The sequence below is a fragment of the Micropterus salmoides genome, unplaced genomic scaffold, assembly GCF_014851395.1.
Source record: "Micropterus salmoides isolate LMB-PRFRI ecotype aquatic unplaced genomic scaffold, ASM1485139v1 Ms_hic_scaffold_11, whole genome shotgun sequence".
NCBI lineage: Eukaryota > Metazoa > Chordata > Actinopteri > Centrarchiformes > Centrarchidae > Micropterus > Micropterus salmoides.
In genome coordinates this window covers 12,280,868-12,307,612 of record NW_024040152.1, presented here as the reverse complement: position 1 = coordinate 12,307,612, position 26,745 = coordinate 12,280,868, and the positions used below count along the sequence as shown (strand labels likewise).

The following is a 26,745-nucleotide window of genomic DNA, read 5'->3' as shown; positions in this document are numbered from 1 at the left end:
CTCCCGAGTGCAGTGTAATATTTGTGTTCCTGCATATGTAAATTTGCGTATGCATGTGTGTTTGTATGCACGTAAGCAACTTGCCTGTCTGCTTTGCTGCAGATTTGTGCACACTTCTGTAACACAACCAGAGATTTAGACATCAGTAATCATTTGGGATCAACCTGCTTTTTAATTACCTGTGGTTTATGTTTGTTTTAAATTTTCCCCATAAGCTCATAATTCACTTTCCCTATAGCACAACTCAAATCCATCTCTATATACGCATCAGTTATAATTGCATGTACAAGTAGTACAGTGTAGTCACAAAACTAAATTTGAACCCCTTACTAGTGCCGTCATGCATCATCTGTGGCAAATTTATTAGTGAGACTAATAATAAGGAAGTCAGCATAATTAAGTATAATCTTGGTACCTCTATGTTATTTTAGTACTTGCACTATGCACAACACATAGAGTTGTCTAGGAGCAAGAAGTGAGCTGTTTCCTAATTTCATTTTTTTGCATTTGAATCCTTCAAAGCTGAAGAAACTTGCAAGCAGTAAAACATATCCAAGAAAGTTGTCCAAAATGTCAAATTATGCTTTGTCTGCGTTTGGCAATATTACAGATACAGACACATTAACCAGATATGGGAAACTTCTCTTCTGCTATTTCAGTTGATCAGATCTTGACGTTGAGAAATTAGCTTTGTCATTTTTGCAGGCTCATACCTTCTTCCATCAGATTGTTGAGGCTTCATCTTTGTTGGCAACCTCAATTTCCTGCCTTACAAAGCGTACATCAAAGAGTTTTTGCTTCATAGTGACTTGACATGACTACAGATTTTCATGTAAGTTTACACTGATGTTATGCAAGACTCAGAGTGATGCCTAGCACTAGTTATCATTGTCAATTGTCATTTTGTGTTTTTCTAACATTAAAATAAAGATACATGTTATTCATTCAACATGTTTATTTTATATTGTAAATTTTAATGATGGGAAAGCACATTTTTAAATAATAACATCATGTATTACGGGTCATGTTGGATCAGATAAACAGCAAACTGTATCCCAAAGGATACTAAAAGACAATACCCATCCCAGCCACAGCCTGTCCACCCTGCTGCGTCTGGCAAGCGATCCAGAAGTATTCGCCACCAGACTACTGAGCAGCTTCTTTCCTCAGGCTGTGAGACTCCTCAAATCATCCTCTGCTCTCCACCTTAAATAATAGTTTTCTGTTTTGTTTTTGTTTTTATGTGTTGCATGAAGGGACTACTGCTCACATTTCATTGTACAAACCTTTGTTGCATTATGATAAATATTATGAACCCTGAACCTTGATGACTAAAATAGCAGGAGTTACTGTGATAAAGGGGAGGACAGATGGCAGCCATCTTGGCCCTTGGGAAGAGAAAAAATAATCAAGAATGAAAGCACATTCCCCCACAGCTTTATTTTATTAGTTTCTCTTGCAATAAAGTATTGCAGTTACTGTATATGCAGTCAAGAGGCGACAGCGTCATGCTGTGTGTACTGTGCGGCTCTCCAGACTGTAGGATCTATATTGCAGACACAAAAACCACTTGCTGTCCATGGCTAGAGTCCACAAAAGCTAAAAATGACTTTGGTACCGACCATAGAACCCCACTGGCTGCTTTACAGCTCAGTTAACCAGTATGGCTCAGCGGGTGGCAGTTGCTATGAACCACTGTTTCTCCGCAACTGCGCCCAATGCCCAAGGCCTGTGTCAAACTCATTCAGTATCACAGACTGTATAGCTTTTCCACTCCTCTACTGCAATGGCCAGAAAGTGGAGACACAGTCCTTCTGCAGTCCATGATAGCATTATTCACCCGGCAGATGGACACAGAGATAGAAATATGTCTGTGGACATGAGTCAAAGCACTGCTTCAATCTGCTAGTGCAGTTTAGGGGGGGGGGGGGTGTACCTGTTAATGGCCATAAGGTGAAACAGCAGTTGTGCACTTAAATGCCCCTTCAGCCGCTCGAGAGAAAATGAATCCTGGGAGAGAATCAGCCAGAGCTTTCCTCAAGGTCATTGGTGCTTGGCCACTTTTTAAGTGGCCTTGCCAACTGTAACAATCTCTGCAGAAACAATCGCAGCACCAATCCAATTTGGCCCGGCTTCTTTTCTTCTCTCTTTACTTCAGTGCAGACGGCTGCATAGCTTCACTTTTGTTTTGCCCTGCTGAGAGCAGAGCATGAATTGATGACCTTATGAATCTCAAAAGAGCCCAGCAAATCATTGCGGTAAATCTCACCCCAGCACATTAAGCATGACCGCAGGCTTATTCCCCTCAATTTTTTTCCTTCTTTCTTTGTCCATCTCTCGCTCTCATTCTATTCTTCCTACAAGCGCTTGGGGTCTTTGTGAGCGGCCAACTTTTCAAGGATTGTTTTCATGTGCTGCTAACTAATTGGCTATAATTAATGGCTGTTTATGGTTTGCTAATTAAGTGGATCAAAGCTTACTACTCCTGACATTGAAGCTCTTGTCTTAGGCCTGAGAAAGAGATACAGAGAAGAATAGACAAGAGACAAGCGGCAGAGAGTTTTAGGGAAGTATCGGGAAAGCTGCAGTAGATTTTTTTTTCAGTAGCTGTGTCAACAATCACTTGGCATCTGTCCAGAATGGAGCAATCTGAGTTTGACCTATTGGCAGCTCCTATTATCACTGGTCTTTCACTGATTGCTAGCATTTGATTTTTAAAGAGCGTCCAACAAACCAGAATGTGCGGTTTTCTGTAACATTTGCAAAGATAATCTGTGATAATATTTTCTTACTAAATACTTTAAACATTCAATAATATGTTTTAATAAGGTCTTGTTACACTTTAATAAAAAACAGGAAAAACCTTCCCGACGTTTCTGAAACCACAGCAACTGACACTACCACTTTATCTATGCCAGATATGGTCATAGCTCAAGTGAATTTGCCACTCGTGAGAGAGACATGTTGAGAGTTCTCTAAGATAGAAACCTCTTCAGCATTGTTGTGTCCGCCTTCTGAAAATCTTCACCTGATTTCCCAGTAGATAGTGCAGTGCTTTGACTAGCAATTTTCAGCATCTGACAATCTTATCAAAGCAAACCTATTAATGGCGATGATACGAAGAAGGATTCTAAATGGCAAACAGATGAATAGCCCTGTGCGTGTGTGGGTGTTTAATTCTCCAAGCCGAAGAACCATGTAGCTTTTCTGGAAGTGGGAGGACTGCCTATGAGCTGCTGGGAAACTATTTCAGTACTTGTATGTGTGTGTGTGTGTGTGTGTGTACTGTGACCTCATCGATCATGACACCTTGTCTCTCTGGTGTGGTCACCTACACAGTGCTTGCCCCTCTCTCCGTCTTTATCTCTGTGTATCACCATCCATCTCTCTGTCTCCCCTCCTCCTCCTCCTCATCCCCATCCTCTTCTTACACTAGTACCCTGCACTTTTCTGCTTTGGTCCCACCTTCTTAATCTCACCCTTCCCTCCTTCCTCACCTTTTTGTGTCTTCTAAATCCGTCATTCAGCGCAGCAGGGGTTGCTCTCTCTCCCTCGCCTTTTTTTTAAATTTTGTTTTACACCCATCCATTCTGCAAATCCTGCAATCATTCACTTGTTTGTTGGACTCCTCTCTGTCTTTCTTCTCTGCTCCACTCCTCCCTGCTTCACTGGTCTGTGACACATGCCCCTAGTGCTTTCCCTCCCCACACCTCTCTTCCTTCACAGTTTTATATACTGTGCAGTGAACCATCTATCCCTCTTTCTTTCACCCTCCCTCTCTGACCCCATCAGTCCCTCTGTGCCCCGGCTAAGCCTGGTCACTCTTCATCGGCTAGCTTCTACTGGACACACACACCTCCCAAGGGTAAAGGGAAATGGGGACTTGTTGGCAACATTCGTGCCCAGCATTGACAGTTTCACCTGGGTTTCAGTCCTTTACTGCTCCTCCTTACCCCTGGTAAAGCACCTCATTACCAGCCATTCTCCCCTCTTCTTGTCTCTACACCAAGTCTTCCAGATGAGATGTGCATTCACCTCCACACTGGCAGAGCACACCGTTTCCAGCTCTTCAATTTTAGGCACTTGCCCTTTTCAGCTCAATCAGCCTCTCTCATCCAATCACGGCTGGTAAGGGCTTTGTCGCAGCGCCTGAGTGGGGATAATCACCTTGGTTACTGGTGTTACCGGAGGCCGTTGTCTGGCCAAGTTAGCGTGGCGCCCTGCAGGAGCTGCGGAGACAGGTGTCACAGCACCGAGGGAGGGTGTTAAACAAGCCCTGGGCCAAGCAGGAGGTATAAACGTTTACTCTTAGTCATGGTAACTGTGTCACCAATAGCGAGGAATGCTCACCCCATGGCATTAGTGTTTCAATGTTGTTTCAGACTCAGGATCCCTTTTCTCTCCCTCCACCTCTGTTACCCGAATGCAATTCAACTTTGACTGGCTTAAAACACCAAGTACACCTTGTAACCCAGTGGAAAGAATACATAACAACTGCCTTTGTGTGTAATGCCAAGAAGCAGTGCGGAGGGAATCGCTGTTTACTGATTTCACACTCCCATGGCAAAGACAAATATACAGCGAGAGGGGTCAGCGACTGGAGAAAAGCTGCTGGCTCAGGGGACATCAGGTCACACTATGGAAAGCTGTACCCGAGGAGGGCGTTTCGCTTTTATACTGAGCCAATCAAATTGGATGAAGCAGGATTGATTGGCAGGCTTCGGATGCCAGCAAATGGAGGAGACGTCCTTGGCATCCTACTCAGCATTAAAAAACTTCAGCAGCAAAGTTGGTGAAATGCCAGTTGTTCTCAGAGAGCGACACGTAAGGACGACATAGATCACCATTATGATAATCACGCACTGTACTGTCTGGGGAATAGTAATGGGAAGGAGATGAGGTGGCAGCCATAAAGAGTGTTTCTACATTAGCGCTGGCCTTATTAGATTGACAGAAAGTTTCACTAATGGACAATTAAACAAATGGTCAAATGAGATATAAGCCTTCAATTACCAATTGGTGTCTTTGTGTGCCCCTTTCAATCATTGTGCCTCATGTATTCTGTTTATACATGAAGCTCTCCATGAAACACAGACCGAAGCACGGTGCTGTAAACAGGATGTGAAAAGGGATATGAGACGGCCATGTCATATGATGAGTCCTTGCAGTGGAAACAAAATGTCTTGTCATGTCTTATTTCCCTTTCCTTCTATTGAAGTTGATGTAAAAATAAAATCCTCTGTGGACCTAGTCTATAATGCTAGAGGGGGTTCTTAAGATGCAATCATTGTGTGAAACAACAGCAGCTCAAAAACAGGAGTTGTGGATCGCATTGAAGACTGGGGGGCAGATTAGGAGATAATTACTGTAAAATACATCACCTGCACTAAACGGTGAGACTAGGAACTTCTTCTGCTTCTGAGTAATGGACTCATAAAAGCCCAGGGGAGAATAAAAACAGCCCACACAAGCTCTGTAACTCTTTCAGTCATGACTAGCCCAAAATGTGACACAGTCCAATTTGTTTATGGAGCTTATGCCATGGCAGTTGCTCCGCTGAGATAGTGGGCCACCCTGTCAGGACCCTTTAAGACCGCATCAGATGATCAAACAGGGCCGTGCACGACAGCAGTATAGGCAGCGTATTTTTAAAATAAGGCTCATTTCAGCTTCTCTTGTGCGGATAGGCATGCCAGCACTGTCTGCCAAATCCAGGTTTTCCAATTATTTAGACCTACAAAAGACAGGGAATTATAGGAAAAAACACAACGCAACACTGAAATCTGATCTGAAATCTGGCCTCACATTTACATTGTGAACCAGCAGATGGCAGGGCAGAGAGCAAGGAAGAGAGGTCTCGCTCTTTTTAATTAAATTGTCGACAAGTTTATTTTATTTTGGAGGTGAATTATCCTCCGAGGTTTGGATCAAAGGATAAACCTTGGCTTACGGTGAAGACTTTTTCAGCGCATTAGGGAACAAATAAATACAGTGAAAATGCAAGCCCAGCGCAATGTGGAAGAAAGTAAAAAGACAATCTTACCTCTGGCATGATGCAAACTGGGTCTGACAAGCATCAAAAACTACAATTGTGCTTAGACAAACTCTTACATTAGCAGTCCTATTCTTATGTTCAAAAGAAACTCTAATGTACTACGTTAGCTTTTTAGAGTTGTGTTAAAGTTGTGTGTATGTGTGTGTGTACACGTGTGTGTTTCAGCACCAATGCTTTTGCTCATGTGCATCCATATTTTTTTGGTTATTGTGTGTACAGCATTTCCCCTGATGTTTGTGTTTGTACGCCAGACCTCCCTTCTGTGACTCACAATGACATTGATTTATGCGTGGCCTCTGTGTATAGGTACTAGTTTGTGTGTGTGTGTGTGTGTGTGTGTGTGTGTGTGTGTGTGTGTGTGTGTGTGTGTGTGTGTGTTGTGCTTGCACACATACCAGCTATAATTGGTATTCAAATCTCTTCCCACAAGTACGTCCAACTGCTGCCATTTTTCAACCGCCGGAGCCCCAGCCAAGGTCCAAACAGCATGATGGGGAACAAGCTCAAACGGATGGCTCTCATTGCACACATTCAAATAAACAAATGGCGGTGATTTAATGCACGCAGCAATGAGGCAGGTGGTAATGGAGGCATAGGAGAGGAATGGGGAGGAGGTGGAAGAATGGAAACGATGGAGGGGCGCATTGTTAGCGATTAAGGATGGGAAAACAGCAGAGGTGGAGTTAGCAGCATTTGTTACTGTACGTAGGGTGTAAGTTTGGCCCCCAGCTGCTGTGGATCAGCCACCCCCACAAAGTCATGCACTCAGCGCATAAACACACAGCGCTGACTGTGTGCATGTGTGTCCCTCGGGCCTTCCCGTCAGACACACTGTGAAGTCTTTCTGCCTTTCTTCTCCCACTCTTCTTCTCTCACTCGCTCTTTTCTGCCTTTCTTGCTCTCTCCATCTTTCCCCCCATCACTCTGTCTCTCCTCCATTCTTCAAAGTAGGGCCAAGTCTCCCAGGCTCACCATCTTCACAGCACCCTCTCAATCCATCTGTCCACTCATCCGTCTACACGTCCAATCAATCTGCCCATCTCTATCATGGCATATTAACAAACGTCAAAACCCATCCCCTCCCACCTTTTTCCTTTCTTCTAGATTAGTTTTGCCCCATTTTCTCTGTGGAGGAAAATGACCAAGACATGAAATACATTTTTTTTTTACACATACACAGTAGATTGCATATGCGCAGCGTGTTCACAAACAGACCATTTTTACACTTCTTTCCCCTCCTTCCTCCATCCACCCCCTGCCCATAACACCCCTCCACCCCCAGCTCCCTGTCTCTCCAGGCCCCTGTCAGTGGCTAGATTAATGACCGTGATCAGCGAGCAGCCCCCAGCAGAGGTTGCCTGCAGCTCGTTCAAAACGCGGCACTGTAAGCAGCACACACACGCATGCACACAGACATAAAGCACATTTACATGCAACGCACATGTATTAATAAATAGGCGCCTAGACACACACAGACACACACGCACACCACTCACACAGTACTCCAGTTAGACTGACACAAACGTCTACATGCTTGTGCATGTAAATCAACCCTCTACAGGAGCAGACATAAATAGATACACATTCAACAGAAGAAATCAATACACAGGCCATGGTGAGGTTGGTATCAGCGCAGCCACGAGAATGGCTATGGAGCAATGTAGCACTCCCTATATAAAGGAGACATCATCACAACAGCACAGGTCTGACTGTGACAATATCCGACCTAGAACTTAACCCTTTCACTGCCTCGAGACAACTTAAACAAAGCCCTATAAAACACAACAGCCACAGGACACGGTTCAGTGAAGCAACATCTTCCTGGTCATCAGGAGGCTTTCAGTGGAAGATTTGTTATGAGTCTGTATTTTACCACATCCAAGCAGATGGCACAGAATACCATGAGGCTGAAGTTGCTCGGAGTCATGACTGAGTCCTAAATCCCTATTTTTGCAGCAGACTTGTGATAGGTAGTGACCACGAAATATGGTGTACTTATGAGGGAGCGATGCAGGACTATCCCAGACTGAGCAGTGCCAGTGGGGAGACTAATAGCAACAAAGGCACTGCAGGTGTCATTACAAAGCTTTATAATATATATAAGTTAGGTGTTATTGTATCTGATAAGGTGATGTCTCAGAGGTCCTTTCACTCCTTCACACTATTGCAGAATATATAAAAGCAGTGACAAACCCCACTGCTGGGTCTGGTGTGTGACACACGTCTGGTCCACTGCGGGCATTTGTTATGAGCTCTCATGTGGCTGTCAGAATATTCAATCAGAGCTCTCTACATGCATGGCTGTATACACACTGGGCTGCATATGCCTCCCGGGACTCCAGCCTCATTTCACACAGCAGCTATGATACAATAAATCCCAATCACGGTCTGTCCAGAGAAAACGGTCAAAATGCTGTGACGCACAAGTCAACAGAGCACGGGAATAATTCATAAAATGTTTCTACTTGGGCAAAAAGTGACAGCGAGCCTGCGCCTTTCACTTTTGTTTTTCATCTTGTGGTATTTCAGGGTCTTTCCAGCTTTGAGAAGTGGACAACAGAATGACTCATACCAAAATAGAAATACGGATGTTGCCCAAACGGCTTTAATTCTGATTACCCAGCGGCAAATATTAACAGTGGCCCGCAGGATGGCTGTTAACAAGAATATCTGCACGTGTTTTTGTCCCGCGGTGAGCTCCTCCTTCCATTTTCCCAAGTCTGAAAAGACCGGGTGCATTTTTAAGCGTTATTCAGCTTCTTCTTAGAGGACTTAGGCAAACTTGCAGTGGAAAAGCCTCACCACATCGAGACGGCTTAACACTCTTCTCAATTCATCACACTCATTCACTCTCTCGGTCGAGCCTTACCAGTGCGCACCAAGCAGGCTACTGTGATGATGGTGAGAGGGACGCAGTAGTTCCACACGGTCGCGAAAGCCATGGCTGTCGCTGATATTCCCCCCGTGATCTCTTCCTTCAGTATTCCTCTTCCTTGATGAAATCAGAGTGACCTGAACCCGCAGGTTCACTGACAGCGCCTTTAGCGTCTGTAAACGTGTGCGTGTGAATGCGCGCGCGTACGACTTGTGCGCGAACGAGTGTGTATTTTACCAAACCCTCAGTGCGTAGCAGGTATTCACATAGTAATGCTCCCTCTCATACACACCCACTTTCTCTCGCTCTGAGTGCCTGAATGTGATGGCTAAGCCAGTTTTTCTTGGTTACTTTACATTGTAAATATGTTTAAAAGCTTGACAGTAGGGCGGGCCAGTGCGGGTTTCTGACCAATTGTAGAGAGCAGGAGCAGGTGGAGGGGTGTGCGGATGAGAAAGAGGGGTTGGGCTTTAAAAAGAAACAGGGTATACAGGAGATCAGCGGAGGGAAGACGGGCTGCACATTCGAATTAATTGAAATCAATTCGCTCTAAATGTGATTGATAACCAACATTAATTATTCCGACGCAAATAACCAATTTGTTTCAAATTCAGTTCCAGGGACCGACAACGATGTGTGACACAATGATTAAAATGACGAAAAATGAAACAGATGTTTATTGTTTGAAGAGACAATGCTGTTGCAATCATATTTTTCTAAAGTCAGTTGTACAAAAAGACACATTATAAGACAGACGTGGTGGCAAAAATAACTATTTATCATTATAAGATGTGTTTATCTAGATTATTTGGCGACTAAAACTGGAGGAAAGGTTATATATTGACTCACTGCGAAATCAGAACATGTGCGTTAGGTGTTTTGAGATTAGGAGACATTCTGTTGCACAAGCTGCCTTGTCTCCCAAATGTGCAAAGGGCTCATCCAGGACAGCAGAAAGCAGACCTAGGTGTATTTGGTTAAATCACCGGTCACAATGGTGGTAATGGCCCGGAAAGAAAACTTGTGCTCCGGACTAGCCAAGTGTTTCTGCTCATCTGTAGTCAGGCCCTATTAGGTCCAGCTAAAGGGGCTCTTTAACTTTACCCTCATGCTGTGACCACTGTTTGTCCATAATTGTGTTTTCCAGTCAGAGAGCGCTGCTCCATTATGAAAATTGTTTCTCTTTCCACGTCCCCCCCCCCTCCCCCACAATCTACTGTTATACCATGGGCTTGTGGCATCCAAGGCTTGAAGGCATCTTTTTGAAACTGTATCTTTGGCGCCTCCTTCAGGTAACATTATGGATAGCACGTCATGGGTTTGATATCTGCTTTGGCCTCTCTCTCATCTGTCACAAATCCTCCAGACACTTTGGTCTGTTCGGCTCAAACTGTCAGAAAAGTTCAAACAGGCAGTAAAGCATCAAAGCAGTCTATTAGCATTAATATTAATATTTCTACCCTTGACTTCTTTGAACTCACGCCACATATCTGACCTCGACTTGTGGATCTGTGTGAAATCTTAATATCTCAGCTTCACGCTCTCTCAGCTCAGTGATTTACTTTCTTGACAAAAGTTTTAACCTTGGTGTTTTTGGCGAGGATAATAACTGCCCCGCTCATTCCCCAATTCCCATCCCATCCCATTTTTCCCCAGTCAGCCGCTCCGCAAGTGTTTGTTCCCTCCGGTTGGCAGGGAATCTGTGGCAGCATCTCCACCGCACCAGATGGGGCATTGTCAGGAAGTAATGAGGGGAAAACACCTGCTTCTCCAGCGAACTCCACTCCTTCATTTTCAGCCATTTGACACAACATATGCAGGATGCACATACAAAACCAAGTGGCCGTGACGAGAACAGCAGTGGGCGACGGCACAGAGCTGATGCATTAGTCAATGAGGTGGCATGTTTGCTACAACTCATCTTTACATGTAGGTTAGTGTCCTGAGGACAGCTATGACGTTTGCCTACCTGACTAACTGTTGACACTAGTGATGAGTAGCTAGACTTTAGTGTCACAGATCTGCATCTTTGTGCAGTTAGGACCCTGCCTGCACCAGACAAAACATTTTGGCTGCTCTGTATTCTCTGCACAGTTCCTGCATCGCCCTAAGCTGTTGTCCGGGGGGTTTATCCATGAGGCACTATCAAGGTCAAAATGTCACTGTAAACTACACTTCTCTCCCTCCCAACCAGCGGCTTGTACCTCAGGGACAGCTCCACTGTGTGAAATTCCTGATACATAATCTTGTCTTTTCTGGCCAACCAGTTGAAACCCTAGGACCAAAGCCCACTAGGGAGTCCACAGCTTTTTACTCATGACTGACTCAAAGGCCAAAACAAAATTGTGCTCACTGGCATTTCACATGCAGGAGGGTATTTTAAATTTACAACATTGTTTTTTTTTTCCTATGGAGCGTGACGCATTTTTAAAAGTCTCTGTTTTGGTTGTCTCGCTATTGTTCTCTTTATTCCTGGGGTTGACCTAAGACATAAAGTAAGCAGAAGTTTGTGGAGTTGGAAAAGAAATACAAGGAGTCTGTAAAATGCTCAACAAAAGGATGGCTGCAGCAGAAGCGAGCTGTACGGGGGGCTTGAATAATCAGTTTAATAACATTATCCTGGCTGTGCTCTGTGGCGCATGCACCCGTTAATGGAGTGTCATTGTTAAACTGCCGCTACGCCCATTATTAACGATGGCCTACAGTCAACCACACACCCATAATAAAACCACATAAAACCCAACATAACTTCAACAGACAAGCGTAATGAAATTCTCTGCATTGAGTACGATTATGGTAATAAGTGATGGTACTGTGGCCCACCGTTAAGGGTTACAAGGCAACAGAGGAGAAAATTAAAAAGATGTAGTTGTAGCTAAATCTAGTTAATACTGACGTAGAACTAGCAGTGGCTATCCCTGCCTACTCTTATTATTCTCAAGTGTGACTCTTTATTTCATGCATGTGTTTGTGAGCTGAACTCACTGAGAATGAGTTTTGTGCTAACAGGCAGATGGGGAAAAACAAGCATGCACAGGCACAGTACTTTGAGTAAAGGTCACCGCTTCAGAGTAAGGTCTTACAGACTGAAGGTAAAGGTTGGTAAACAAGATGATGCAAGCCTTAGATGAAACTGGATCGAGAAGATGTGCAGCCAAGCACACATGCATGGCGGGTTTTAACCGCGTTGTCAATATTCCCCAACCGCTTTTGTGTCTCTAAAATGGAACAAAATCAATGGCACACATGTCAGTAAATATTATTTTCTGAAAGCCATTTAATATCAAAGAAATCCAAAGTACATTAAATAAAATAGTAGAGTGCAATGTGCTGTCACAGTAAAGATATAATAACCATCTCACAGATGCTTTGAACTGGTTGTGCTTTAGGAAAAAAAAGGATGAAAGGGAAACAAACGAACAGAATAAAACCTTGTCCTATCACCCAAATGGCTCAATCAATGTTTTGTTAAGAATGAAGCTCACCATTTTCCACACTGCAGATGCATTATTGCAGCATACACCCACAAGCAAAGCAGCTTCTGTTCTCTAAAGCAATCATTTGCCCTTCAGGTTTTATTACACCCAGCTTGTTACTGATTTTGATTTTGCTCTCCCTACAGTCTCTAAATATCCCTCTTTTCTCCCTCAGTGTGACCATCCATAACCCTATACCATCTCCTCCCTCTTTAAGTATCTCCTTTATGCCATCCCTCATTTTCTGGCCACCCACTCAATCTTCCTCGCCTCTCGTTCCATCTTCCTCCTACCCGCCTCCTCATCCTTCCACCTGCCTGTGTAGTCACACCAGAGGTTGTTTGTCTCCGCAGGTGGAGGGTAGGGACTCCACACTGTTTTTGTAGATGGGCTTTTTCTGAGACCGGTCATCACTGGAGAGAGGGAAAGAAGGAAAGACAGAAGAGCATCATTATCAGTATATCGACCTCCCAGTAGGCACTAGAAAATTATAAGTGAGGAAACTAGAACAGAGCATGGAACCACACCTGGCTGTTCATATGAACTGTCTTTTCTATTTTTCTCTTTTTATGCACACGTGCTCATATACACATGACAGCACATGCCAAGCCACACTTGTAAGGATTAAACTTTTTCTTTTACGCCACCATAAAGACACAGAAACCATGTATGAATCAGGCTCTGGAAATTCTGCATTTTGAAAATGCTTTTTTGTCAGCCCATATGGAAAAGACGTTAATGAGCGAAGCTGTGTGGGGTCACGGTGCACATTAACATACAGTCAGCAACAGATTTAATGGGCCTTCCACTAATGCTCTTAGGATTGTAGCCTTATTTATTCTTTATATACTATTATTCACAGAATTAAACCTGGATCTATTAGCCCAGGTTTTTTATAAGAGCAGAATGTGTGTGGATACACATGGGAGAGGAGGGAGCATGAAACAGATCAAGGATGAGGTCGGGCAGGTCAGGCCTGCTGAGCTAGACTTTAATATTCTGTGTGGATAACGCCTTTTAAACCACATAAAAAGCACACAGGCGCTAGTTTGTGTGTGGAAAGGTTTTCTGCAAAAACACTTGGCATACATAACGCATACACAAGGTGAAGTAAACACCAAGGTACTCAATGGCACACATACCAAAATACACACACTGAAACTGAAATGGCCTTGGTTCTATCACATGAGACAGAATGAAATACTGCAGCAATAACCATATCTGTGATATAAAGTCAAACTGCAGAAGCAGACACTGGGGCTGAGTTAAGGAAAATAGGAAGGTGAGCGTGGATAAAGCATTGTATAGAAATCAAACAATCACACAAGCGTGCGCACACACACACACACACACACACACACACACACTTACTTGCATTCAGAGACACGTTATCCATCAGATTCTGAACATGATTTAAAATCACAAGTGGAAGAGCAAATGGATTTCACTTTTATGAAGGTGGTGCAGATGCAAACAAACAGTTGTTCCTTACATGGGTCCCTTGCTGGTCTTGGACTGCTTGGCCCTGCGGCACAGGAACACACTCATGGAGAGGATGAACACCAAGAGAGACACAGCCCCCGCCGAGGTCATCAACACGAGACGTCCATTACTAGACTCATACCAGGGGGCATCCTCTGTGGGACAAATCATTCAGACATGAAGGTAAAAATGCATCACACGGACTCCTAAATCAAAAATACTATGATCTTCCCGCATCCAGGCAAAGCTTCTAAAGGCAACCTCCTGTTTGTTTGTTTGTTTGTGGAAGAAAAGCGTGTCTGTCTGGAGTTCAGATGGTTGTACGGTCATACGCAGCACTGATCTTCAAGAACTCTGCCTTTTACAATTTTAAAAACTGTCTATCTCCTTCATGTGCATACATTACCAAATTATATATATATATCATTTGTGGATTCTGTGGACCTCATGTGCAGTGGACAAAGAAAAGACTATGGGGGGAAAAAAGGTTATGAGGGTTTGAAGCCGCAACAAACACATGCCTCGTCTGTTCACATACCCAGTAATTGTTAAGAGGATTTCTTTCTTTTTTCCTTTTGCACTAGCACTGTTTGCTAGAGGTTTGTACTCCTATTGCAGTGCAACTTCAAACAGCATAGACATGAAACATTTGCTCACCATACTTTCAAGGATGAGCAAACATTATTTTAGCATCTAGAAATTATTACCTTTTTTAATTAGTACATGTGCTTCAGAGAAAATACTGGACACACTGAGGAGCCCTGTGACCAATGAGTCAATTGCAGCAGTAATAAGATAACTCTACCATAATAAATAACATGCATTGGTTTAATTGCATTTTTAGAGGTTGCATAATTTCAACGATTGAAATCACAAGGCTTATGAATCCAACTGAGTGAGAGGACAGTATTTAAAAATTGCAGTGCATTAACACAGCATAGTCATCTCACAGGTCAGTGATAAAGATGATGAAGACAGATGAAGTGTCGTAAATTGGATTAGCTATAATGTTGTAATGAAATTAGTTCTCCACTTGAATACAGTCTTCACGTTTCATGAGAAATAAGACAGTTTGTCAGTGAGACAGGCTCTGACAAAGAAAAATTGTCACTCCGTAGACATCAATCCACAAAAGTGAAAAGACAGCCAAACTTCTAATCAAGCAGTGTCTGCTGAGCTTATTATCATTATGTACTATAATGTACTGTATAGTTTCTGATTATGTTAGAAAGTCACAGCAACCAATCCCCTGCTCACAAATTTCAGCTTCTAATGGCTCACGAATAATTCTAACTTCCCTTAAGTCTGTGTCTCTTTGTTCTGTGCTCTAGAGTACACTTATGTTTGACTTGATATTTCTGTCAAAAGCAAAAGGTCAGGTAAAATCATTGCTTCTTTTATATCTAATAATTATCCTCTTATCCTTTAAAGTTGGTGCAGTTCTGTCATTGCCTTTTATTTTAAATGTATTATGACCTATGGTATCATCTTACCTATTTTCTTTGAATTTTTTTTTTCCCATTTGAGACTTTATTGTCACCTTTTTTATGTGTGGTATTTCCATAAATGCCTTCACCTCTCTTTATTACAGCATCACAGTTTTTTCTTACTTCATAATTTCTGCGTGCAGATACATTAAACCTTAACCCCGCACTCCTTCCTTAGAAATTTAGGGTTTTAAAAAAAAAGTGTCACGCTTTCAAATGAGAACTTCTGCATTATGTTCACGATGACGCAAATGCACCCAAACACTTGACCTTGCTGGTCACATCTGAGTGGCTAATTGAAAAGGAAATAGAACAAACTAGGGATTTTGTCAGCTGAATTTTACAACAGTTACAAAGAAAACTCAAACCAGTTCTAAGAATGAGGAAGCGGTATATGACCACTCTAGACTAACAGGCCTTGTCCAGGTAGACGTCAAGTCTCCTCTTACCAGGCAGCACAGTGACGCTGATGGTGCGGCTCTTGCGGAGTGACTCCACAGAGGGATGCTCGGCCATGCAAGTGTACTGTCCTGCATCCATCGCCGTCACCTTCCTGAGCGTCAGCGTAGAGGAAGGCAGGATCCAGTCGTCACCCTAAGTGAGAATAGATGGAAACATACAAGGGTGCAGGAGAATTACAAGCAGAACAAATATTTTATTGGCTAGATTGTTACGACGACGACAATCCAAAAACTCCTACATATTAAAATTGTGCTGAGCTGAGAGCACATGAGAGATGGAGAACAGATGATGCCAGTTGGCGAAAGATAGAGACAGAGAGAGAAACACAGACTGTCAGACATGAAGATTGTGAAAAAGCGAGGCAGAAAGTTGTTATTTTGGCTGATTTGTGTATCAGTAAAAGAGGAAAGACGGACAAAGAGAGAACGAAATAGAACAAGATAGACTGGCAAAGGCAGCGGGACACAGACAGAAAGACAGACAGCTGGTGTGTGGTCCTCAGAGAACAGTCCACAAAGTTCCAAATGAAGTGTATTTACCTGAGCAGAAATCCCAATGAATGAACACACATCAACACAAGTCAATACCCCAGATAACACCATCATTCGCAAAGAATGATGCCGCAACAACACACTGTTAACACAACACATAATGAGATGGCAAGGGAGCAGGATGAATTGTTGACACAAAAATAGCAGCACTATTATGAGATAGAGCCCAACATGGGAGGAAACAAATAATAGGCCAAACACAAGGATTGGAAAATAAACAAACGTAGAGGAGGGGGTAAAAAAAAAAAAAAAAAGACATTACACCATGCAAATGATTTGGCTCCTGGGAGCTGCAGCTCCTGCCAAGAAAGTCCATTTCAATTTGAATGGATCTGAATTAAGAGGATTTCCCATAAAGGCCAGGTTTGGCCAAAGCAGCATTTTGTATGCAAATCCACTGGCTCCCAAGCAGTGGCCCGTTTCTGCCTCTGTCCTGCTGTCATTACCGGGGGCCAATGTGCGCACAGGGTCTGTCTGTCAAAGTGGGCCATTCGGATGCGGCTTTCTGCCCCATATCTGTTCCTGTCATCCGTACAGTGGGCTTACACACACACACCCACACACACACACTCTCCCACTAACATTTCATTTCATCATTTCCTAGAATGTGTCATTCCTCTTTTGCAAAGGTCCTGTGACTTATGTAAATAGCGCACGATTAGATCGACAGGTGAATCCTGACTACTGGTGCGCTAATTTATTCCAACATACAACAACGGACGTGTCTGTCATTCTTCAACAAATGACAAAAACCTAAAGCACTACATATGAACATGCCGAGGACAAACAGTATTAGCAGTATAAAATGTCCACTGAATTGGATTTGGACTTGTAAGCCCATTTAAAACCCGGATTAGCAGTGACCCTTTAACAAGCTTATTAACCCTGAGCAGACTTATCAAGAAAAATAACAAAAGGGGAAACTTGGCAATTACGTCTGCCTTTTCCCAAAATATCTTCATAGCTGCATGGCTTCATTACACCTGTTACTCGCTGGTGGTGGTGGTGATTTTGATGGCACGTTGAGTGTAATACCATTTTCTCACCACAAGAGCACAGTGTATCTCCCAAGTCAACTTCTTCTTGTTCTACATGCCTATTGTCACTAGTCACTCCGGCATTTTACATTGTGATGTCTTAATTTCCCTCGGGTGAGGGTTCCTTAGCTCAGCGAAGAGCCCAGTTGAATAATTCAATACTGGTTAACCAAACACTAAAAAAATCATTAGAAATCTATCCACATAATTGTTTTCAGGTTGACTGGCTCTTGTCTAGACCTCATTAAACTATTAATCCTCTGTAAGTGGGCAAGCTGCAATCCCCAGCGAGTGGTGGGCCTAAGCCAACCGGTACGGAGCACTTCTTCAGAGGAGGGGATGAAAAGACAACAGCCAAGGGGAAACAAGTGGCTTGAGAAAGTCAGAGAAGAAGAGTGTGTTAGAAGAGGGGAGAAATATTAAGAGAATGCTTGAGCAAAGCCAATAGAGAAAGAGGGTCCTAGAGGACAGGAAAAAAATAAAGAGGTCACGTTGAAAGTGGAGGGAGGGAGCGGGAGACAGAATGACAAGTTTCCAAAAGCATAATGAGGACACTGCCACTGTGCATATTCCTGAGGCTTTCTCACGTCTTTATTCCAGAAGTAGCTCGGCTCCTCTGATGAACTGACAGAGCACTTCACCACCACGTCATCACCGAGTCGCACCTTCAGCTCCTGTGGGACACCCAGGTAGCTGGTGTAGCCTTCCCTGGACAGTGACAGCTCCCCCATATCTACAACGCAGCGGGAATGAGGAAGCATCATTGAGCATTAATGAAGCAAGAAATGGAATGTACGCTGAAGCTACCTCTTCAAGAGTTTGGGACGTGACTGAACATATGTTTACAGGGGTAGCAGATGGTAAACACTCAGATCTTTTAAGTATATTTGAGTATATAGGCTCAAGTATGAATGCCTTCCAGCGGTACAGACTGTACCAAGCAATCAATAATAATGGTAATAGGCTTCATTTTATCGAAGTCTTTAGAGAGGCAGTGTTGTGAATAATGGCTCATTTTCTCTTCCATCTCAATAGATGGCCCATGTCCATCCAACTCCTGGCTTCTCTCCATCTCTGTCTACTTCAGTCCTAGTCCATTCTAATCTTTGCCTCTTATTGATTCCCCCCATGAGGTTGAGGAGCCTATCAAACACCATCACAGTCGATTTGATGGCCACCGAGAAGATAGAGGACACTGATAATCTGACTAGCTATGGCACAGATGCCGTTTCATGCAACTGTGTACCCTATGCTGATAGTTTCAAACTCAAGCCCCGCGAGAAGAATTTGTCTTTGTTTGCTTGGAGTGCAGACAAAATGTGAAATGACTTCAGTAAACCTATCCTAGCCAACAGTGTTTGCACTGCATCTGTACTTTTTGCACTTATTTTGTTGTGTACCCTCTGCAGCTGCACTGCATAGATATGTCTTGTGTTATTAACTATTCATGTGTTTTTCTATCCCTCACTGTGAAGAAAGCTGTGTCCACAGTGTCTGAAAGATTGTTTTTACCTCCTGCTTGTTAGAAATATGAGGAAATTGCAAGGTCTCAGAGTCTCTCTGTTCTGCCTTATCACCTAGACTGTTTACCAATGTCCATAGATGTGTTCTTTACACTTCCGCCTTTGTCAGTAATGTCAGTACTCTCAGCTATGCCACGCATGTCCTGTTTGTAAAGTGAAACTCAGAAGCTGCGTATCTGACATGCATGTCACATTTTTATAGCATATTGTCAGATTCCTGCACACAAAACATAGTTCATTTGGCAAAAGGGAAATATTGTGTCACAGAGTCATTGTTCCACAGACTTTCAGCAGACAGCCCCTACACAGTTCCTACCCATGTCAACCCGGGCACTCACAATGCACTTTGAAGTCCAGCGGCTGGGAGATGCTGTCTGGCGCAGTCACATTCTCTGCGTCAGAAACACAGCGGTAGGGACCCTCATAGTACCTTCCTGCATGGGAGATGGACAGGACAAGACTCTCTGCAGTCCGCTCGATTTGCATCATATAGGAGCACCAAGATCGCTCCCAAACTGAACGCCAGCCCTGCATGTACTGGTAAGGGAAACAAATAAGATTGGTCATTGAAAGATCATTGTTGTGGATACAGGTGATGGTAGTTGTCAATTTATATGCACTTTTGATAATCCTAATCTAAAAGTAACAAAATTATCAGCTGCTCAAGGTGATGTTTACATTGAACAGCAGACTGCCCTTTTAGGAAGAACAACAGCAAATTAGTTTTGGCAACAAATGTTATGACATGTCACACTGTTCAGGAGGCACTCTTATGTACAGTGTCCGCCTGTATTTAAACAAATATAAAAAAGATGAATCTTTCTTTTCCCACTACTACAAGAGTTACTAAATCACTGAGAATATTTTACATTAATTTTAGAATAAACTAAATAATAACAATAAAGCTCTTGAGCATTATGGTGAGAGGAGGGTCCTGATCTTTTGAAAAGTACCACTTCTTCCCTGTGTTTCCTCTCACACCCACCTACCCATTTGCTCCCATGGCTCACCTTGGAATAGACTTCAAAGTGGACCTGGCTGATGTTGAGTTCAGAGTCTGAGTACAGACACTCCAGTGTGATACTCTCTCCCTCCAGGACCGGCTGGGTTGGCCCTTTAATAAGCAAAGTGGCTGCATGTGGACAGAGATTATAGACGCGGGTTATTGATCACAACATGAACAGGCAGGGGGCTGACCTGCGCTGGGGATCTAGCTGCTGCTCTGGGCAACACTTTCAAAACAACCTCTCCCTTTCCTGACATTTGTTTCAGGTTCCAGCTGGAAAACTGCCAATACTCTCAAAGTCACAATGGCCACATGACCAGCGACAGGTTCTTCCTCCTCACTGACACTAGTGACGACACAGGCATTTTGTCTTTCACATTAGGCAACAATTACAACACACAACAACAGACCATTTACATTATTTCTTCACAGTTAAGCTTTGAATTTTATGGATACAGGTCTCTGCATACAGTGTGTATACATACAAATATTTAGCTGTTTTTCTATTGGGTCCCTTGTTAAAACCACCAACATTTCCTGTTTTTTGTCTGAGTCTTGTAACCACCAGGGGAATCACATCAGTGTGAAATAAGAGAAAATGAAGCGGTTTCTCTGGAGGACAAACAAACTCAGAAACAGACAGGCAGGCTGACAGAAAAGCAGGTAGACACACACACACACACACACACACAGGGCCAGCAAACTGTATGAATCTCTTTGTGGAAAAAAAAAAGACCAGAAACAGACTTGAATATTAAACCAATATCTAATTTCAGAGGGGCAATAAAAGTTAATGTTTTCAGAAGATTGTAGAAGAGTCGATGAGAAAAAATAAACATATTTACCATAACTGCCATGCACCAGGGCGACCACTGCAACAACAACAATTACTTTCATGACTTTGGAAAACCTTCGCAGTATCAGAAAAATGGTGTGCAGTCCTACGCAGCTTGTAATCTGAAATGAAAGTTTGCTCTGTATTTATCTATGTGAGAAGTGGGTGTGGCTTTCAGTCTGGTGTTTTTCAGGAAGTGGGTCCAAAGCAGTCTGAAATTCTGAAATCAATAATATACTGTCCATCCAAATCATTTTATAGCCGGGATTGCCCAGTAAGCCTTATTGCCTATTTCAACTATCGTATGGCTCTCTTTTGCTGAGGAGCATACGCCTGAAATACTGTTTGTTTGTGCGATCCGTGAACTAAAGGCACTGTGCAGATCTGATAGGCTAATCGAATTCAGTTACAGTGCGTCATTTGTAGCTAACAGGAATCGGTGCTATCACGTTTTCAGCCTGAGCTTTGTTGTTGACATCAGTATTTTTCTGAGCAAGTTCAACAGAATTTGAAAGAGGTCTTGAAACGTCCCCGGCCCGCAGAGCTTCGGGATATCACGGTGTGATATGTAAAGCCGAACAAGCAAACATTTTACGCTTCATTTGCTGCGGCCTTTGATTGATTAGCTGTTAACCTGAGCTGAAAATGAGACAGGATCGAAAGAAATTCGGTCTGTCAAATGGTCTCATAATGCAGAGTACGCCGACTTAAAATGCTTACAGAGTCATAACTTTCAACTAACTACTACCTGACAAAGCCTAAAATATTCACTTTCACTCTATGTGACTTGCTGCATCCACCATAGGTTTACATAGCGAGGCTATTCTGCTGGAACATGGTACAAATAAAAAACATGTTAGAAAGATGTAGAGTAAATACCTGTCAGTGTAACAAAAAAAAAAGTCTATTTGTGTACGCTACCTAAAGCCATACACAGTCGTAACCTTATCTTTAAAAATGTGTATCCTATATTTAACAATTGGCTGAAAATAGGACCCTCATATGCTCCGGCTTCCTCCCACCGTCCAAAGACATGCGGACTAGTTAATTGGTGACCCTAAATTGTCTTTAGGTGTGAGTGTGAGCGTGAGTGGTTGTTTGTCTATGTGTGGCCCTGCGATGGATTGGCGACCTGTCCAGGGTGTCAGCTGGGATATGCTCCAGCCCCCCGAGACCCTGTACGCAGGATAAGCAGTTGACGATGGATGGATGGATGGAGGACCCTCATATTCTTGGGAGAGTAGGCGGGCACATTTTATGAATTCTTTGATCTCCTTATGTAAATGATAATCACTGCTAGGATATCTATAACTTCATTTAGTGACAAATAATATATTCATAAATTTTGGTGTTTGCATTGTAATAAGCTTACTTACCAGAAAATAAACGAATTTTCTTAAAATTATGTTGGCTTTATGAACATGCTTTATTGTCATTATTTTACGTATTATTAGTAATAAGCTATTATGATTATTAGTAAGCTGTTATTAATGGTATAGACTTCTGTCTATTTTTGTATTGCCTGTTTAGTTATATTGTTTTTGTATTTTTTTTTTGTACCAGGTGCACATTTTAGACAGAGAAGATGGATGGTTTGAAAGAGGTGTCAAGGAAGCCATCTACACCAGGGTTGAGAAGCCGTCATTGAACAGGGGAGGGGGTCTACGCCACCACTTATCCCCCACTTACAATGCTGTCCTTTCATCACTTCCCAGGAAACTCAACAAACGTAACCTATTGGCCTCAGGTGAAGATACCAACGATGGTCGTTCAGTCTTGGCCTCAGGTGAAGATACCAACGATGGTCGTTCAGTCTTGGCCACAGGTAGTCTCAACGACTGCAACGACTGTAACGACTGTCGTCACAGCAACAAGGAACACTAACGAACCAGCGGTATCGATGACCCGGGATAACGACCCCACTGAGGTTAAATAGCTGAGTTTCCCTGCCAGTCAGTCAGAACTGAAGAAGTCCTTTGGATAAGGGACGAAACGTCTTCCAGTATCTTCAACCAAGTCCAGTTGCCCTTCATTTTAACCTTCGTTGGATAACTATGACCTGGATGACTGAGAATCTTCATAGACATCCTGTTTTTGTATTGTTGTTTGTTTATTCATTGTTTAATTCAAGGAAAGGTCTACACCATTCCTGTCCTTGTATAATTATCTAGCGTGTTTGCGTTCACAGCACTGTATCCTCTGGGACCAGAGGTCGGTTTTATTAATGAAAATCAGTTTACTAATCTTTGTGTAGTTATACAAACTTTCCAGCAGATGGCAGAGGAGATTTGAAATGTTGCCACCGGAAATGGACACGAACAAAGCGGAAGTATTGAAATATTTGTTCGGTGATTTTTCTAGCTGTGTAGAGTCTATTTGAAGACGTCTTTCTGTATCAGACTCAGTCATTGTCGTCGCAACGACGCCGAAACATGGACAGATAGTGTTTGTTTAATTGGGTAAGTTGACCATTTAGAGCGTAATTTTAGGATGCAGCGTGCACAGAGCCGCGCCGCTAGGTTAGCTGCTAATGTTAGCCTGTCCGGCTAAATTCAAAGCTTGATAGCTGCTATTGTTTTTAGCACATATCATCATGTTAGCGAAGGTATTTTACTTGTTTGCTTTGTTGGTTGAAGCTGCACGGCCGCTTAATAGTTTACTGTCTGATCTTTTTATTTTACGTGTGTGGTATTATTTAGCTAACTTGGTTTATATTTTGAGTAGATCCTTCAGTGTTGTTTACGGTTAACGTTATGTGTCTTCATGTATCTAATAAGACTGATATTGATAGTAACTATTTCTACTGCACTGTTCAAAACAAAGGGTTTTTTTTACATGGGGGAAAGATGAAAACATCAGCACTGCGATTAAATATAAACGATGAGGCAAAAATAAAAAATTAAAGATTATAAAATCAACGAGTAAAATAAACTAATCGAGTACATAATACATGTTAGGACTGGGAAAACAAAATATAAGACTAACATTAATAAATGGCTTATTCATAAAGATTATGCTAGCAGGTTTATCAACGCATTGCCTCTTTGATGCTATTTTTTGTACTTCACTGTACATTTGTACACTGTACAACTGTTCATTTCTGTTTTCCCCAGATATACGGACGTGGTCCCTGTAAAAGATAATCCTTCACTGTGCTCATCTTGGACTGTCACTAAGTACTCTGACACACACAGGTGTAAACAACAGTTTTGCCTCTTGTGAAACTCCAGAGTAGACCCATCTTTCCTGTGGCCACCAGTATGGCTAACAGCACAGCAGCAGCAGTAAAGGTTATGCCCCCAGGCCCTGCTGGCAGAAGTAGTCCAGAGGGATCTCAGGTCAGTTCATTTTTTTTACTCACCACACCCAAAACTCTGCTGCCGCTGGGCTCTGTTGGGTTGCTGCATCAGCATCTGTATAGAGTCCCACTGACACTTTCTTCTGGATAACTGTATGTTATCCAGAAGAAAGAAGAATTTAGGCAGTAACATTTCATATACGTTGTGTGTTGATTTATTGCATCATTTTGATATTAGCCCAGGTTGTGCAGTTTTCTAACAGACTCACAGTCTACTAATTACAGTCCCTCTGGCTCCACTTTCTTTTACAACATTCGCTATTAATCATGTTTCAGCCCCATAGCTCATTTTGAGTCTCATCTTTAAATGTAAAAAAAAAAAAAAAAAGCCTTGTGGGTTCCCCGTTGTCATTTTTGCATTTAGTCATTAGACTACTGTAGAGGGCACACAACATCTGCACACCTGTTCTCTTTTGTAATGAAGTGAATGGATACATCTGCTATATTTCCAGGTGCTCAGTAAGAAGAAGCTTCAGGACCTGGTGAGAGAGATCGATCCAAATGAGCAGCTGGATGAAGATGTTGAGGAGGTCTGTCAGTGGTTTATATGCAGTTATGAATCAAATCTGCACTTTGATTTTTTTCGTAAGCGTAGTAAACATAAGTAGCAGGGGAGCTTTTGGTGTGAAATTAATACCACTTGCTTCCTCCAGGTTCTTGTTGCTCTAAAGCTTCCCTAACATACTGCCACATCCATCATTTGGAAATATTATTCTATTGAAAGTCTGGCTGCATGATAAATGGTTTGAGCAGCTAGAAATATGAGGGATTTTCCAGCCGGTGTGAAATGTTGTTCTCCTTTACTGAACGCGATTGATGGTTTTCAAAATGCCTGTTCCTTCTCAGATGCTGCTACAAATTGCAGATGACTTTATAGAGAGTGTAGTGACAGCGGCCTGTCAACTGGCACGCCATCGCAAGTCCAACACCTTGGAGGTGAAGGATGTTCAGTTACATCTTGGTAAGTTGCTGTTGGCTTTTTTCAAAGGTTGGAGTACCTAATGTGTAAGGGTGGGTTTAGTGTGTCTCAAGTAAGAAAATCTCAAGAATACATGATATGATGGTCAGCTTGTAATCACTGGTGGATAATTGCTTTCAAAAATGATCTCATGATGATGCTTCATATCATGCAGATTTGATGTGTGATTCATTCATTTCTTAGCCCTAAATGTTATCCCATTAATTTTATCCATAATGATATTTATGTTCAAATATGACCATTACATTTGATGTAAAAATGTATTTACCAATCCTGTCAATTTAAAAAAAACAATACTGTATCAAAAGTGTATTTAAATTGACAACTACCATCACCTGTATCCACAACAATGATCTTTCAATGACCAAGAAAATTGAACGGAGCAGATTTATTCCTTTTGAATCTTCTGACAGGTGCCATCTCAAAAGGAAGCCTTCGTGGATCCATGTGTTGTACAGAAAATACAAAAACAAAGATCGTTGAAAATGTTATGCCAATAAAATGCCATGTTTTCCACCCTTGATTTAAAGTAATTTGTGCTCTTTGACTGCAAACAGTCAATCATAAAATGCAAAAGCCTCCCAAGAAATGTAGTTTTAGGGTAACATGGATACTAAATGATTGGCTGGTACACTGTAGTCTCTGCTGCTTTGCTGTGTTCAATTTAAAGCAAAGTTATGGATAGTCAAGACAGTTGTGGAAGGTGAAATTATTTGCTTTATAGCCCTGACAACATTATTAACAGTTTTTGGAAACAAGATGGAAGTTAGTTCTTGTGAGTTTGACACTTCTGCTGATAGACTGAAGAACCAACAAGGAAATATAGCCCTGAAAGCAAATGTCCTTGTTAGATTTCTGAAGTGATGTCACTGAATATCTGTTAGGAGTCCTGACTAGTTCATACAGCTGGTGTCCGGCTAACATTGTGCATTGCTTTTCCCAGAGCGCCAGTGGAACATGTGGATTCCTGGTTATGGCTCAGATGAGATCCGGCCGTTCAAGAAGGCTTGTACCACAGAGGCTCACAAACAGGTGAGAATAGAAGGCTTTGTTTCTTTTGGACATGTTACAATATTCCTATTAATGGTAATGTAGAGTGTACATGGGTAGATGAAAATTACAACTGTTCTAACTGTTTACATTTGTTTTCATTTCAGAGAATGGCGCTTATCCGCAAGACAACCAAAAAGTAGCAAGGCTACACCAATATGTTGTACCCACTCTGTTCATTCTCTTTTCTTTTTGGTTTTTAGTTTGATCCTTTCCTATTGGGATTGTTTTTGACTAATGAAGAAGAAAGAGATGGTTTGGGTGTTGTTGTTTTTTTGACATTAGATAGTGTGTTATTGTCATGACCTTTTAGTGTTTTGCCAGCACCATCACACAATAATGTAATTCTTGTCTCTGATTCTGTTTTGTTTCCATTAAGCTAAACCTGGCAGAACTATACATTGCATTTTTGTCAATAAACATTTACTGGAATACTTCTTTTGGATGATGACCACTGCTGTCTCCAGTTTACCTTTTGATACTCTAGAACATTTGGATGTGAATGTTACCTCTGCCTCCTTAAAATGAATATTTGTTGTCATCTTGCCAATAATAAATAATAATAACCG

The 26,745-nt window shown here is 42.3% G+C and overlaps 3 protein-coding genes across 3 annotated transcripts in view; 1 reads left to right on the top strand and 2 right to left on the bottom strand.

Moving 5' to 3' along the window:
* cadm4 (cell adhesion molecule 4) overlaps positions 1 to 9,274 on the bottom strand; it is a 147,499-nt gene extending 138,225 nt beyond the window's left edge. The window contains exon 1 of the mRNA XM_038710939.1: positions 8,925 to 9,274. Coding sequence (XP_038566867.1) covers positions 8,925 to 8,997 — 73 coding nt within the window. The 5' untranslated portion in view covers positions 8,998 to 9,274. The remainder of the gene's footprint in view (positions 1 to 8,924) is intronic.
* Positions 9,275 to 12,187: 2,913 nt separating this feature from the next.
* si:ch211-79k12.1 (uncharacterized protein LOC568891 homolog) lies at positions 12,188 to 20,957 on the bottom strand. The gene is made up of 7 exons (XM_038710937.1): positions 20,800 to 20,957; positions 19,959 to 20,080; positions 19,287 to 19,485; positions 18,013 to 18,158; positions 15,825 to 15,969; positions 13,899 to 14,043; positions 12,188 to 12,819 (listed from the first exon to the last, which is right to left on the bottom strand). Exons 1-7 carry the CDS (start codon positions 20,849 to 20,851, stop codon positions 12,732 to 12,734), a joined length of 897 nt encoding a protein of 298 aa, XP_038566865.1. The 5' UTR covers positions 20,852 to 20,957; the 3' UTR covers positions 12,188 to 12,731.
* Positions 20,958 to 23,089: 2,132 nt separating this feature from the next.
* taf12 (TAF12 RNA polymerase II, TATA box binding protein (TBP)-associated factor) lies at positions 23,090 to 26,610 on the top strand. Its single transcript, XM_038710936.1, has 6 exons — positions 23,090 to 23,248; positions 23,903 to 24,127; positions 24,600 to 24,677; positions 24,994 to 25,108; positions 26,070 to 26,158; positions 26,284 to 26,610. The coding sequence occupies exons 2-6, from the start codon at positions 24,050 to 24,052 to the stop codon at positions 26,317 to 26,319; spliced, it is 396 nt and encodes a 131-aa protein (XP_038566864.1). The 5' UTR covers positions 23,090 to 23,248; positions 23,903 to 24,049; the 3' UTR covers positions 26,320 to 26,610.
* The last annotated feature ends 135 nt before the right edge of the window (positions 26,611 to 26,745 follow it).

Coding starts and splice junctions, on each gene's coding strand:
- taf12 (XM_038710936.1), top strand. CDS start 24,050: ATGGCTAACAGCACAGCAGCAGCAGTAAAGGTTATGCCCCCAGGCCCT. Junction 24,678..24,993: donor TGGATGAAGATGTTGAGGAG/GTCTGTCAGTGG, acceptor GTTCCTTCTCAG/ATGCTGCTACAAATTGCAGA. Junction 26,159..26,283: donor CCACAGAGGCTCACAAACAG/GTGAGAATAGAA, acceptor TTTTCATTTCAG/AGAATGGCGCTTATCCGCAA.
- si:ch211-79k12.1 (XM_038710937.1), bottom strand. CDS start 20,851: ATGAAAGTAATTGTTGTTGTTGCAGTGGTCGCCCTGGTGCATGGCAGT. Junction 18,159..19,286: donor GCTGGACTTCAAAGTGCATT/GTGAGTGCCCGG, acceptor GCTGCGTTGTAG/ATATGGGGGAGCTGTCACTG. Junction 14,044..15,824: donor CAGCGTCACTGTGCTGCCTG/GTAAGAGGAGAC, acceptor TTTGTCCCACAG/AGGATGCCCCCTGGTATGAG.